At 41.8% G+C, this 12,391-nt stretch overlaps 1 protein-coding gene across 1 annotated transcript in view; it reads right to left on the reverse strand.

Annotated features, from left to right (window-relative positions):
- Positions 1 to 78: 78 nt before the first annotated feature.
- The window catches only part of LOC107215852 (transcription factor jun-B-like), a 13,218-nt gene continuing 905 nt past the window's right edge, over positions 79 to 12,391 (reverse strand). The window contains exon 2 of the mRNA XM_033511383.1: positions 79 to 12,386. Within this exon, the coding sequence (XP_033367274.1) occupies positions 11,634 to 12,386 (753 nt within the window). The 3' untranslated portion in view covers positions 79 to 11,633. The remainder of the gene's footprint in view (positions 12,387 to 12,391) is intronic.

A 12,391-nucleotide genomic window follows, 5' to 3' on the forward strand; every position in this document is an offset into this window, starting at 1 on the left:
TTTTTAAAAGCCCATATCTCTATGCCTTAAGCCGACTTTTAAATTTCTTGCTGAAATAATAAAAAACACAGCCAAAAATATGAATATAAAGCAATTTTAATTTTCCTCTAGATATTTATATCAAAGAAATAATACTCATGTCCAAGTACTGTACATACAATATCTTCCTTATAAACTCTGTAGTTTAAAACACATGTACAAAATTGCACATTGCAGTTTGCAAAAAATCATAAATACATTTTTGCATGTAAACAATTCCAGCACAAGGATCAATGTTATACATTCCAAAATGTCTAAGTGTCTGCTCACAAACGAAAACAAACAAAAACCCCACTGTGATCTCCATAAAGGTCCTAATGTTACAAATCAATCATTAACAGATTTCTAACTGATGTACTACACACAGGGATACATAAATGAGCACAAGGCAAGTCGCCTTTTAGTCATAAGTACTTAAGACAGAGGCTTGGAATACAATCCTGCTGCCATTTAAACCCACGGTATCCATCCCACAGTATTTAGTGGTAGCAGCATTGAGTTAATTTTTCCAAGATTGCCAATTGCAGTATGCCTTACTTTCAATTCTCAAACAAGTTGGCTACCACTGAACAGTAGGAATTTTATAATTATTGTAAACACAGTTATCACTGTTGTATATTCAGTAAGTTACAGTATTCTCCTAAACACATCACTAAATTAAGAAAATGTTTTACATTTAATCAAGTGCAAGATGCCCACTAGTATTGTCCACTTTGTCTCAGAAATAAGTATTTTGAATATAATACAATTAGTAAAAGTACTGTAAAAAATTACAATGGACATAATCCTCAGTTGTATATTATTAAGCCCTGTAGCTTGTTTACATTTTAAAAAATCACCACATCAGAAAAAAGGTCTCAGAAGTGTCCTTTAAAATCTCTCCTGACCAAATCCAGCAAATGAGTAGCTACTGAATTTTGTTTCACTACTATCTCCGTCTGTGTGCAATGCCCTTGCCAGCATACCTGTTTAAAGACTTCACAAAATCAATATCCATACAGAGTTATTTCTTTTGTTGTCTGGTTTGGGTTGCTTTTGTGTTTTTTGTATTTCTTTGGGTTTTTGTTAGGGTTTTTTTTTTTTTTTTTGGTTGGGATTTTTCAATCTGTTCACATGCTGCAATTTTATAAAATTCTACCAAAAGCAGAAATTTTTGAAGGGTTTCTCAGAGGCTTCCTCTGTGCCAGCTAATTAGTAAGGCAGAATAAGAAGGTACATAAATAAGAAGGTACACATAAACCCAACTTAAAAAAACCCAAGAAAGGATGTAGGCAGACACCCACCCACCAATTAGTTGCATGTAAGCTGCTGGAAGAGCAAAGCCCAATTTGAACTTCTTGGCTTCCACCTTTCATTTCGAAGAGCTACCCTGAAGGAGAAAGTTTCAGTGCCACGCCTGAAGGTCTGCAAAGAACCAGCATGGATTAAAGAATTTAGGAAGCAGCAGTTTGCTCACACTTCTTGGGACAAAAAGAGAGCTTGGGGATGCTGGCGGTGACACAGCAGGGAGGGGATTCTTGCCCTTTACAGGAAATCCTTTTTTCTGTTAATCAGCATGTGGCATGAATCCCAGTAAGGCCCACAGAACGTGCGTGATACCACCAGCAGCCCCAGCCCATGACATTACAAGGTATTGTGATTACAGTAATGCAGATCATGGAGAATTTTCTGCATCACAGAAGCTCAGCAAGAACCAGAAACCACCAAGAGTTTTCAAAGTTGGGTCCCATTGCCCAAGAGCTCTCCTTTAGCTGATGTGAGTTGGTTACTCCATTGAACTGATAGAAAGACATACTGCACTAAGGGTGACAAACTTCATCTTTCCCAGTCTGCACCCACCTGGAGCTACTCCTTTCTAAGGGGATCTCTCTTGAGTCATACAAGGCTAGCCATCACAAACACCACACAATGAGGGCACACGTGTGGTCCCCCAAACCTCAGATTGATATTTCACTATAGGCAGAAACTGCAGGAGCAACAGGCCAACTTTAGATGAGCCACTACAGGAAAGAGAAACTGCCCTGGAAGAATGTGCTACAACTCCACAGATGGAAAAACACAGAAAGCTAAAGAGCTACTTCACCAAAAGACTTAGTGATACAGACCCAGCTGCCTTTCCTGGTAAGATGCTGCACAGGGAGTCTAAGAATTACCTTCAGATATCATAAACTAGAGGTAATCTAACAGATTCTGAGTTTTAAGGCCAAGGAGGCTCAGGGCCATTCACAGGTACTGCAACCTCTTAATCTCTTCACCCTTCTCCCCCTTCTCCCCCTTTGACCTTAAGAAGCCAGTGTATACCTATTCCTGATTAGAAAGAGTGTGAGTGGCAAAAATCAGTGGCTACATTTTGGCGTGCAAGAGGCCTATGCAGACTTGCCTATCATTTTCTATTTAAAAGTCAGGAATTGCACAATACTATATTGCAACACTTACTCCCTTCCCTTTGTCCTGTACAAAGTAGCAAAGCACAACCAAAGCAAAATCACTGTTGGGAGTGTTTAGATTAATGGCTCACATGTCAGAACTGCACTAAGCCTCTCTGTAATTAACACCACTTTGCAATAAAGCAAAACAATTCTCCAATATATACTTGTGTTGGGCTTTTTGTTTCAGGTTTGGTTTTGATTCTGTGGGTTTTTGGTTTGGTTTAGGTTTTTTTCTTGGAGGGGTGGGTGGGAGAGTTAATGAAGCCTGAATATTTAATCTGTTACATGAGGAAGAATGCTCAAGGGGCTCGCAAGAACTTGTTTTGCTGCACGTTGAGCAACACCACATGGCAAAGCCTTGAAATTAGAGCAAATGCTTGAAGTTACGAAGGGCGTAGCTGCCTTTTGGAGCTCGTCCTTCATGGGCTGCATTTTATTAGAGAGCAGACCTTTGCATCACTAGTCAGCACGCAGATCTGGGCTTTACTTGATGACATTTCAGTACGGTGGTTGCCATGGCTTTAAATAAATAAGAGTAAGTGTGAAATCACTAGTCATCAGGTCAAACAGGGAGGGGCACAGTTTCTAAAGAAGAGACATTTAGAAGACAATTAAGCAGCAATAACAAAACAAAGTTAAAAAGCATTCTGAACAGCAGACTTAATTATCTGCCACTTAAACATACAACAGACATTACCATTAAATACTGTTTCAGAAATAAATATTACTTTTTCCTGGTATTCTACTTCTTTTTTTTTTTTTTTTTTTTACATGCTGATGCTGATAACTTTGACTTTCACCTTTAACTATTTAGCAGTGGGGAAAGGAATGAAGATGTAAATTTTATTAGACACAATTGGCCTGCTGAGAAAGTGGTATCATACCACGTGGACAAACTGGCTTGTATACTGGCAGTGATTTCACTTATAGGGTGCACACAAAGACAGTAAAAAATCGCAAGGGTCTACCATACCACTTGAGTAACTGGCACATAATGGTTTGGATTGATAAAAACACTTTGGCAGCATTTTAGGAATCCCTATTCTGAAGGTGTTATCTAGCAGACCATAAATAGGTGTCCTAGCTACTTATGGCCATAACTTACGTGACATTAGATGTCACAAGAACATTTAACTCCCTAATAGTATTTCCTCACTATTTCTGTCACCCTGTCATGAAGGATGTTAAAAGACAGAATGCTAAAAGTTAGAAAAATCAAAAAATTCAAACTCTGGCTCTACTTGTGAAGAACAGCAAGTTATATATCAGTATCTCCTACTGCTCTCTTTCCATAGCTGTTACTAGGGAAAAAGGAGACTATCCAAAATACACTCTCTGGAACAGAACACTAACTTTATTTGACACTTCTCCATTGCTTGTGTCCTGTTACAAGAAAATCTGAAGATTTATGAAACAGAAGTGTGGGAAAGATTGTCAAGTTCAATATGTTATCTTCCAAATTACTCAGCATGTACCAGAAGACTATCTTTAGTTAGTCAGTTAGTTAGTTAGTTTAAAACTGTTAGTTCTTAAAGGTCAATTTTCCATATGAGGCAGAAGGGACACATCCCTTGGGGCAGCAGGAAGCTCTCTGAAGAGGACAAGAAAATGGTATCAACCACTTCCTCAGAATTAAAGCTACTGGTCATGATTTTTCACCTGTTCAGTCCATTGTTTAAGAACAGGGATGCAGTGAGAACCCTGACTCTTAACAGTATCAGCTTTCTTCATCTATGACAGAAGTAATACCACAGTTGTATAACCATTGATTGCAATTGAACAGTTGCAAGACATGCTTCAAGGTACTTAATAGAAAGGTTTTTAAATTTAGTCAAATAAATTTTGAGGTAAAACAGGACCCAACCTAAAAAGGTAATTTGACTTGCAAAACCAAAACACAGACTGCAACCATAGAGTTGGTTTTTTTTGCTCCTTTTAGTGTGGGATGGGAGTCTGTTACTGATCTCCATCAAGAAAGCTCTCCAGACTGCATGGACTCTATTCAGGTGACTTACAATTCCACTCATACTTGGTTCTTAACTAGTAAGTAACAGTAGTAGTAAATCTTATCAGCAGTGTGCTAAATAACAGAATCTAGCAGTGTATTAGTGCACAGTGAACTGGTCATATCTATTATCTCCATGTCAGCAAGGCTTCAAACCCAGCCATCACTTCACTTCAAAGCATTCCTACAGAAATGGTCGGTCTTTAGCCAGAACATTTACTCCTTAAACTATTGCAGACCCTGTTTGTTATTAGTACTAGAAATTGAGAGCAAAGCTCAATTTACAGCTAGCTATGCTATGGATAGAGAGACTTTTTGAAAGCAGACAAAAAAGCAAACATCATGTAGATAACTATTTAAGGTGACTCCTTTAAAACATTATTTATGATAATCATTTCACCCTATAGTAAACTACTACACATGAACTGCAGCACTTCAGATAACATTAAGGCTAAATGTGACTTCAAAATAAGTTCTTTTTTCATGTTAATTGAGCATTGCAAAGCTTGTCAGTCCTCCAATTTGACTGGAAATCTAAAAAATCACCTTGTGATCACACACAGAAATGCAGCTTAGTCTTCTTCTGGAAGAACTTGACCACAACAAAAGCATATGAAAAACCCCATTGTGTACTGCTGCAGCTAAGAAAATCACAGTTCCTTCCTTTGGCCATCCCCTTCTCTGTGCATGCTGGTGTCTACTCACAACATCTCAACATGCATTTGCAGGTATCTGTGCCTCAGAAGAATTAGTTCATAAAGGCTGGATTTGCTGTTTCTTCCGTCAGTCCTCACTGACCTGAGAGGATAGTGCCCAAGAAAGACTCCAGCACAAGAATTTGTGTCCCCTGCAGACACAAGATCGAGATTCACAGTTTTTACATCAGTAACACACTTTTGTCAAGACTACTCAGCTGAAAGTTGCATTTCAATACACAGCACAGGTGTGAAGACACAGATCCTAGACTGGTTTCCTTCCTCCCCACCACTGTTTCCCCACTGGGACCCTTCAAAGACAACTAGAGCAAGGCATTCTGATTGACCTGTATGAAGCCAACTGTTTCAACATCCAAGCAGAGATCCGGTTTGTGACTATGTTGATGCAGAAAATAAGCCTTCAGGTATGCAACAACTTAGGAAAAAGTGCTCCCAGATTAAAACAAACAGCAAGGATCAATGCTCATAGCAAGGCAACCGGATGGCTCCTTGGAAAGCTGCTTTTTTATGATTTATGTGTATACATTTCTAGACTCTTTTAGAAACACACAAACAACAGCAGGCTCTCGGCTGTGCCCTCACTGTTGCAGCATTTCTCAGAAAGCTACATTTAGCTTGTCACACATGACCAGTTCATGGGGAAGTTGCTTCTGTCCCACCTCCAAGCTACTGAGTCGTTACGAAGAGAGAAGTTTCACAGCACAAACAGCTGCAAGACACTTCATAGGACAAAAAGAGACAGATCTCTGAAATACTGGAGAGGAGTAATTATGAATTACTAAAACCTCTTGTCCCATAATGTACCATAAAGGCCTGAGTCTCCATACATTCAGATTTAATTCAGCATCTTCATAGTAAAGTTGCACTATGTGCAACAAGATAAACAAGTTTCTTACAAACTTTAGATTCTGCACTTTGTCACAGGAACAGTTATCATTCTTCATCAGATACACTAAACCCTGATGAAACTCTACAACAAGTAACCGTGGTGTGAGAAGGATGAGAGAACATTTGCAGAATTACTACGCACTGTGGAAGCTTCTGCCCAAGATTTTTTTCTGCTGATACAGGTCTTGCCAAATACTGAAAGAGGGGAATCCCTGACAGCTTTACTGTCCACCTCTGCTGGAAGATGAGCAGTTACTATAGAGAGTACTGATCAAAAGTAGTGACCAACAAGCATCAAAACAGGCTAAGAACTCTTCAATACTCATTCTTACAGTAAAACTCTGAACAAAAACCTGGAAAAATTAAAGTGATTTTGTACAAATCAAATACGTACACAGATATGTCATACTTCAATTTGTCTACTTGCTAAACATAGACACTTGGACAATCAAGTAAGGAAAGAGCAAAATTATCCAGGAGCAGATACAGCTGCATGTATGAATAAATGAAAATGTAACTCATTGCTTTTCCTTTTTTAACTTGCGCTCCAGAAGCGAGACACATAAAATGCATCAAAGAATGACTTATGTTACAAATAGATGGGTTTTCTGCTCTTCCATATTCATCTCAGATACAAAAAAATTTTCTCTAAGAACCTACTGGATTCAAATATTTAAGACTCCAGTTATGGTAGCCAAGACAACTATCTCCAGCACAACTAGTAATTCAGACCTGGCACTCACCTGTACTTCAGACGCTATCAAACAATACTGTTAAGTATTTTGGGAAGCATCAATGACTTATATACCTGATTACAAATTAGTTGCCAAATAAATTTCCACTTTAACATTTGCAAAGTGCAGAATGCCTCAGGCCTTAACCTGGGCAGGCCACTCCTTTGTCAAAGGTGAAACAGAGAGTCAATCAGATATTTAAAGGAATGAAGGATGCCTCATGACTCCTTCTTCTGTAAAGACATAAATACAAACCAAGATAACAGAGAACTGTCGTAGAGCCACCCTTGATCTTGAACACTGCACAGCAGTCAGCAGTGACTACTGACATACAGTGAAGAGTCCAGATGTGTTGAGATATTTACCTTTTGGAAGACCATCAAAGTCTTAGAACAGAAAACATGACCATCACCACCAGAATTGCTCCTCACCATGATCAGGACTTACCATGTCCAAACACCCATGTTTCTCAAAGTATACAAAATAATTGCTTTCAGAAGGGCTCTCTAAGCATACCAAACAGGCTCGACCTGGAATCACTTTAAAAGTTTTGAGAACAACTCACCAGCTACCTGGACCTGTCTGGAGACCCTGTGATTCTGACAGACTTCACTACACTGGGGACCAAGCCAATCAACTTTCTTAGCAATGCCATCAGTCAAGTCAGTGTTTTCAGTGGCTTCCTTGCACTCACATCAAGCAGGGGCAGATCTGATGGGGGCTCCACCCTCTGCCCAAGGAAGGAGTGAACAAGTCTTCTCTTAGTGAAAACATTCCCTCTCCTATTTTTCAAGACAGGAAAGAACTGGCAACAATTCAAATAAATCAAAGCCATATATGAATCAAACTCTTTTGCTGTAGCACCTAAATAAGAAGGCACTTCACATCTAAACCCAGATACCGGTTCAAGCACATTCAAAAATTGCTGAGCAAAAAACAAGATGTGCACAGGAGCAAGCATCCAGCAACCAAAACAGACAAAGGAGGAGACTATTTAGTCTCCAGAGCATATTACACCTAGGGCAAAGAAACAAGGAGGGATGTTTACTTATCATGGGTTCACATCTGGAATAAAAACCAGATTGGAAGGATATGAGGGTAGCCTGCACATCAAGTCACACAGTGTGAGTCTTGGCAAGGATTAGCAAATAGTGTGCACAAGTATAACAGAGCATGGTAGTTTTGAAGGATGAAGAAAAATGCTAAAAAGCACTGAGCTAACAGTGAACATAACTGTTTTATTTTGGGGTTTTAATATTTTTGTTTGCTTTTTTGGGGTTTCATTTTTGAGGGTTTTTTGATTTTTTGTTTTTGTTTTTTTTTTTTTTCCTTACAGTAACACAAAGCCAGCTTGCTTGGATTTACTGAAAAGGAGCTATATGGATGCAAATAATATAAACAGTCTGAAAAAAATTCTACCCAGTATCTATCTTTTAACGTCTCACAGTGACCAAAGTTTTGGGCAGAAAACCAAAACCTAAAAGACATTTAACAACAAACTGAAGAAAAAAGGCAGACAAAATAGAGAAGCCATATTCAAAGATTTAGGAACACTGCAGGGCTAAAAGTCAGAGTATTGATACATTTTAGAAGACAGGAACAATCAAGTCTGACAGCTGCAGCAGGTAAGTACTCCTGAGTCTTTTTATATTGGTTTAAAGTGTTAGGTGCTTACGCTTTCCACTCAAGTATCTGCAAAAAATGCAGCAACCTCTAGCAGAACCAGTTCAAGCGGGGAAAAAAAATCCAACCACCCCAACACTATTCTCAAGTTTTGGTCATGTCAGTGTTAGATTCTGTTTCTTAGCCTAAATGCTAGATAAAAAAAAAATGCATTTATGAAGGTAACCAATCACTCTACAGAAAACACCTTTATTTTGGACAACTCCACTACCAGAACAGCAGCATCTGGCAGAGAACTGTAGCTGCCAGCCTCATTAGTAATCTCTCATCAGTCACCAGGGTAAGAGAGCTGGCCTGTTACCACTTCTACCACTGAATAGTTGTCAGCTAGAACAGAAAGCAGGCTATCAAAGAAGTTACCACATGAGGTCTTAGAGATGCTGGGGGTGAGACTGCTCTTGCAGAAAGTTCAAACTCAAGTGAGGTAATGTGGGGTGGTTTTAAGCTTTAACATTACCATGCTGAAAAGGGGGGGTTATTATAACCCTGCTAGACTACAGCCCACTAGAGCCTTGCCTCTGTCTGAGAAGGGGAAGTGCAGTGATTTCTCGTGCCTAATGGATCCCCCACGTTGCTTGGATATTGCTAATTTATTATGACCAGAAATTATGAAGTAAGTAAAGACGAAGTATTGCACAGCTGCATTTATCATTGTCCTGTGTTCTACCTCAAGATCTTTACTCACCCCTACACTCATTTACAAGGACAAGGACCAAAGAAGAGGTGCTCACCATGTAATTTCTTATGATTTTTTCCAGAATTCCTTAAAAAAAACCTCACCTCAATCACATATAAATTTACTGTGCAGATGCAGTAAAGCATCTCACATCTACCAGGCAGCATTGCCTCTCACTAGGGAAAAGTGTTAAGTGTGGGGGAAAAGAAGTTTTTCATCAGTTTCTCCAGACTTGCAGCATCTTTGCAGATGGGTGATGACTACCAAAGTAAAAACCATGTTTTTCACCCAGTTATTATATAACAAGCAGTGCTACAGATTGTATGCAGTATGGTTCAGAATGCCCCTAAGAAGTCTTTAAACCTAAAAGACCAAAATATTTTCTTATCTGCTTATAGTATTTCTAACAGCAGAATGTACTGTTACAGGCAAACACTTCAACCATCAAAAAAGGCTCTGGTGACATGATCGAACAGTTATACAATGATTAATATGGCTTCTACCTAATTTGCATATGCATTAAGAAAAGAAATACCCTCGGAGCCATCTCAGCTACAGTATCAGTGTAACTACACACTCTCATATAATTTCATACATGTGCCCAGGAACAACTATGCACTAAAAAGAAAAGGTCATACACTTGATTTCTGCAGCTCAACTTTCTGAACAGATAGCACTCACATATCCCCAGTAAAAGCATGAAAAACCGTGAGTCTATCCCATTCTTATTGGATTTCAAATCATCAGCTGTAGCCTTCAGGAGAGGTAAGAGATGTTTACCCGCTCCTGAGTGGCTTTAACAGATCTGAGCAATTGCTGTACACATAGAGACGTCTATGCCGTCTTGGCTCCTCGTATGATTACCCCTTTTCACCAGCTGGCACAGACACTTATCCCCATGAAAGATTTGCCTCTGAGTTCAAGCAGAGTTTTTAGCACAGTTTCAAGGAAGGAAGAGGGCCCCACACTGCAGCTGGATCTGCTCAGGAGAAGCCCTGCCTTCCCCCAGCGGCAGGGCCGGCCCGCGGCCTCCGCACGCAGGGGCTCCTGGTGAGGTGACCGTCACACTCCGACAGACCCTTCCCACCGCACCATGCCACAGGGCTCGGCAGCGCTGCGCTAGCGGCTATGCTCAAAACACACAGGTGCAGCAGAAGCGTGGAAGGCAGTGGCACCGAGCAAGGGACCTAAAGCTTTCAAAAACTTATTGAGGATTATGTCTAATCAGAAGAAATAATTCCTTTGCTATACTCTTCTACTAGTAAATTCTCGACAAAGAAATAAATCACACCAATTCTTCCCAACCAGTAAAACACTTCACATTCTAGCATCGACTCTTTCTGTCTCTAGAGTATTGCAGAAAGTTTTTTTAGAACAAAGTAGACCAAGAAGCAAGATATACAGATTTCTACTAAAAAATAAATCTAATTCTCCATAATATTTCTGTGATTTATTCAAACAGAATACAATGGAATTACCACCTTTACAGCTAACCCACCCCAAATCTGAGCCCTTTCCTGTATAGCACTGAATTGTCACTATACCATGGAAAGAGCACACACTACTGGAATGTACACAGTGAAGGAAAAAAAAACCAAAAAAAAAGTAAAGCTCTTTTTGCCAAAGTAACCATTTTCTCTACTAACGTGTTATCTAGAAAAATAAGGTCTAGGCAACGTCCAAAAAGTGTTCAAGTTTCAATAAATAACTATCAATGCCCCAAGTTCGCACTGGCACAAGAAATATGGAGCATACAGGTTTAGAAAACTATTTTCCTATGACTGAGTCAGCAATGCATTTCAATCTGCTTAAGATTTACAACAAAAATCATTTCCCTCCAGGGTTCGATTTGAAAATCAAAGCCATGTAAGTGCAAGAGCACCCACACAGCTGTCTTAACTCTCAATGGCAAATTAAAGCTCTAGAGAAAGACAGTATTTTAAAAAAGGTTCTTTATCAATACCAAGAAAATATACATAGCCATATTATGTTTTAAATATATATATACACGCACATCTTTTCAAAAGGTACGATTCTGGCTATTTTTTTTTTTTTTTAAGTTTGAAAAGCTTATCCATTGCTATACAGTTCAGTAAGGTGTATTAGGAAACACACGTTTTATATCCCCCATGAAAATAAAGTTGAATCTTTCTGTAAACAGTAATTTTCTTATTTTCGGAAATCTCGACAGACCTCAAGTACTTCACTGAAAAATTAACAACCACCTGCCCCAGAACCACCCACGGAGACCCTCGCTGCTGAATGCGACATCGACAGAACTCGGGAAACGCTTAGCAACACCCGGCTCCCGCAAAAAAACACCTTCTCCGGGCGTAAATAAATAATAATAATAATTAATAATAAAAATAATAATAATAATAGCAGAAGGGCGGCGGCAGGCGCGCACCTTGCCCCGCGGTGCCCCCGGGCGGGCCGGGGCCGGGGCCGGCGGGGTGTCCCTCCTCAGCAGGCGCTGGTCTCCGGCGCGGCGGCGGCCGCCTCGGGGGGAGTCTCCCGCGGCTGGGCGGCGGCGTGAGGAGGAGGAGGAGGAGGATGCCCGGCGGCGTTGATGTGGCAGCCAGAGGAGAGGTGGCTGCGGACGCGACCCTGCAGCTGGGTGACCTGGGCGCGGAGGAGGTTGGCGGTGGCGGCCAGCTCGGCGTTCTGCCCCTTGAGCGCTTTCACCTTCTCCTCCAGCCGGGCGATGCGCTCCAGCTTCCGCCGGCGGCACTTGGAGGCGGCGATGCGGTTTCGCAGCCGCTTGCGCTCTGCCTTCAGCCGCTCCTGGCTCTCCGCGTCCAGCGGCGACAGCGAAGGCGGCGTCGGCGCGCTGCTGCCGCCCTCCCCGCCCGCCGACGGCGGCACTTCGGGCACCGTCTGCGGCTCCTCCAGGGACCGCGCCGGCGGCAGCCGCCCGCTCCCCAGACCCGCCGCCCCGAAGGCCAGGCCCGGCGGCGGCGGGGCGGAGGCGGAGGGGTAGGCGCTGCCCGAGGGGCTCAGCGGCCCCGCGGGGTTGAAGCCGCTCAAGTTGGTGTAGACGGCCGGAGGGTCGGCGGCGGCAGCGGCGGGGGCTCCTGGTGGCCCCGGGCGGGCGGTGCAGCAGGGTCCCGGCGCGGAGAGCGGCGGCGGCGCCGCCAGGAGCTGGTTCTGCTTGTGCAGGTCGGCCAGGGCCTTGACGAAGCCGTCGGCGAAACCCTCCTGTTCCTGCGTCACCGGCTGCC

Source organism: Parus major, chromosome Z (assembly GCF_001522545.3).
Source record: "Parus major isolate Abel chromosome Z, Parus_major1.1, whole genome shotgun sequence".
Lineage (NCBI taxonomy): Eukaryota > Metazoa > Chordata > Aves > Passeriformes > Paridae > Parus > Parus major.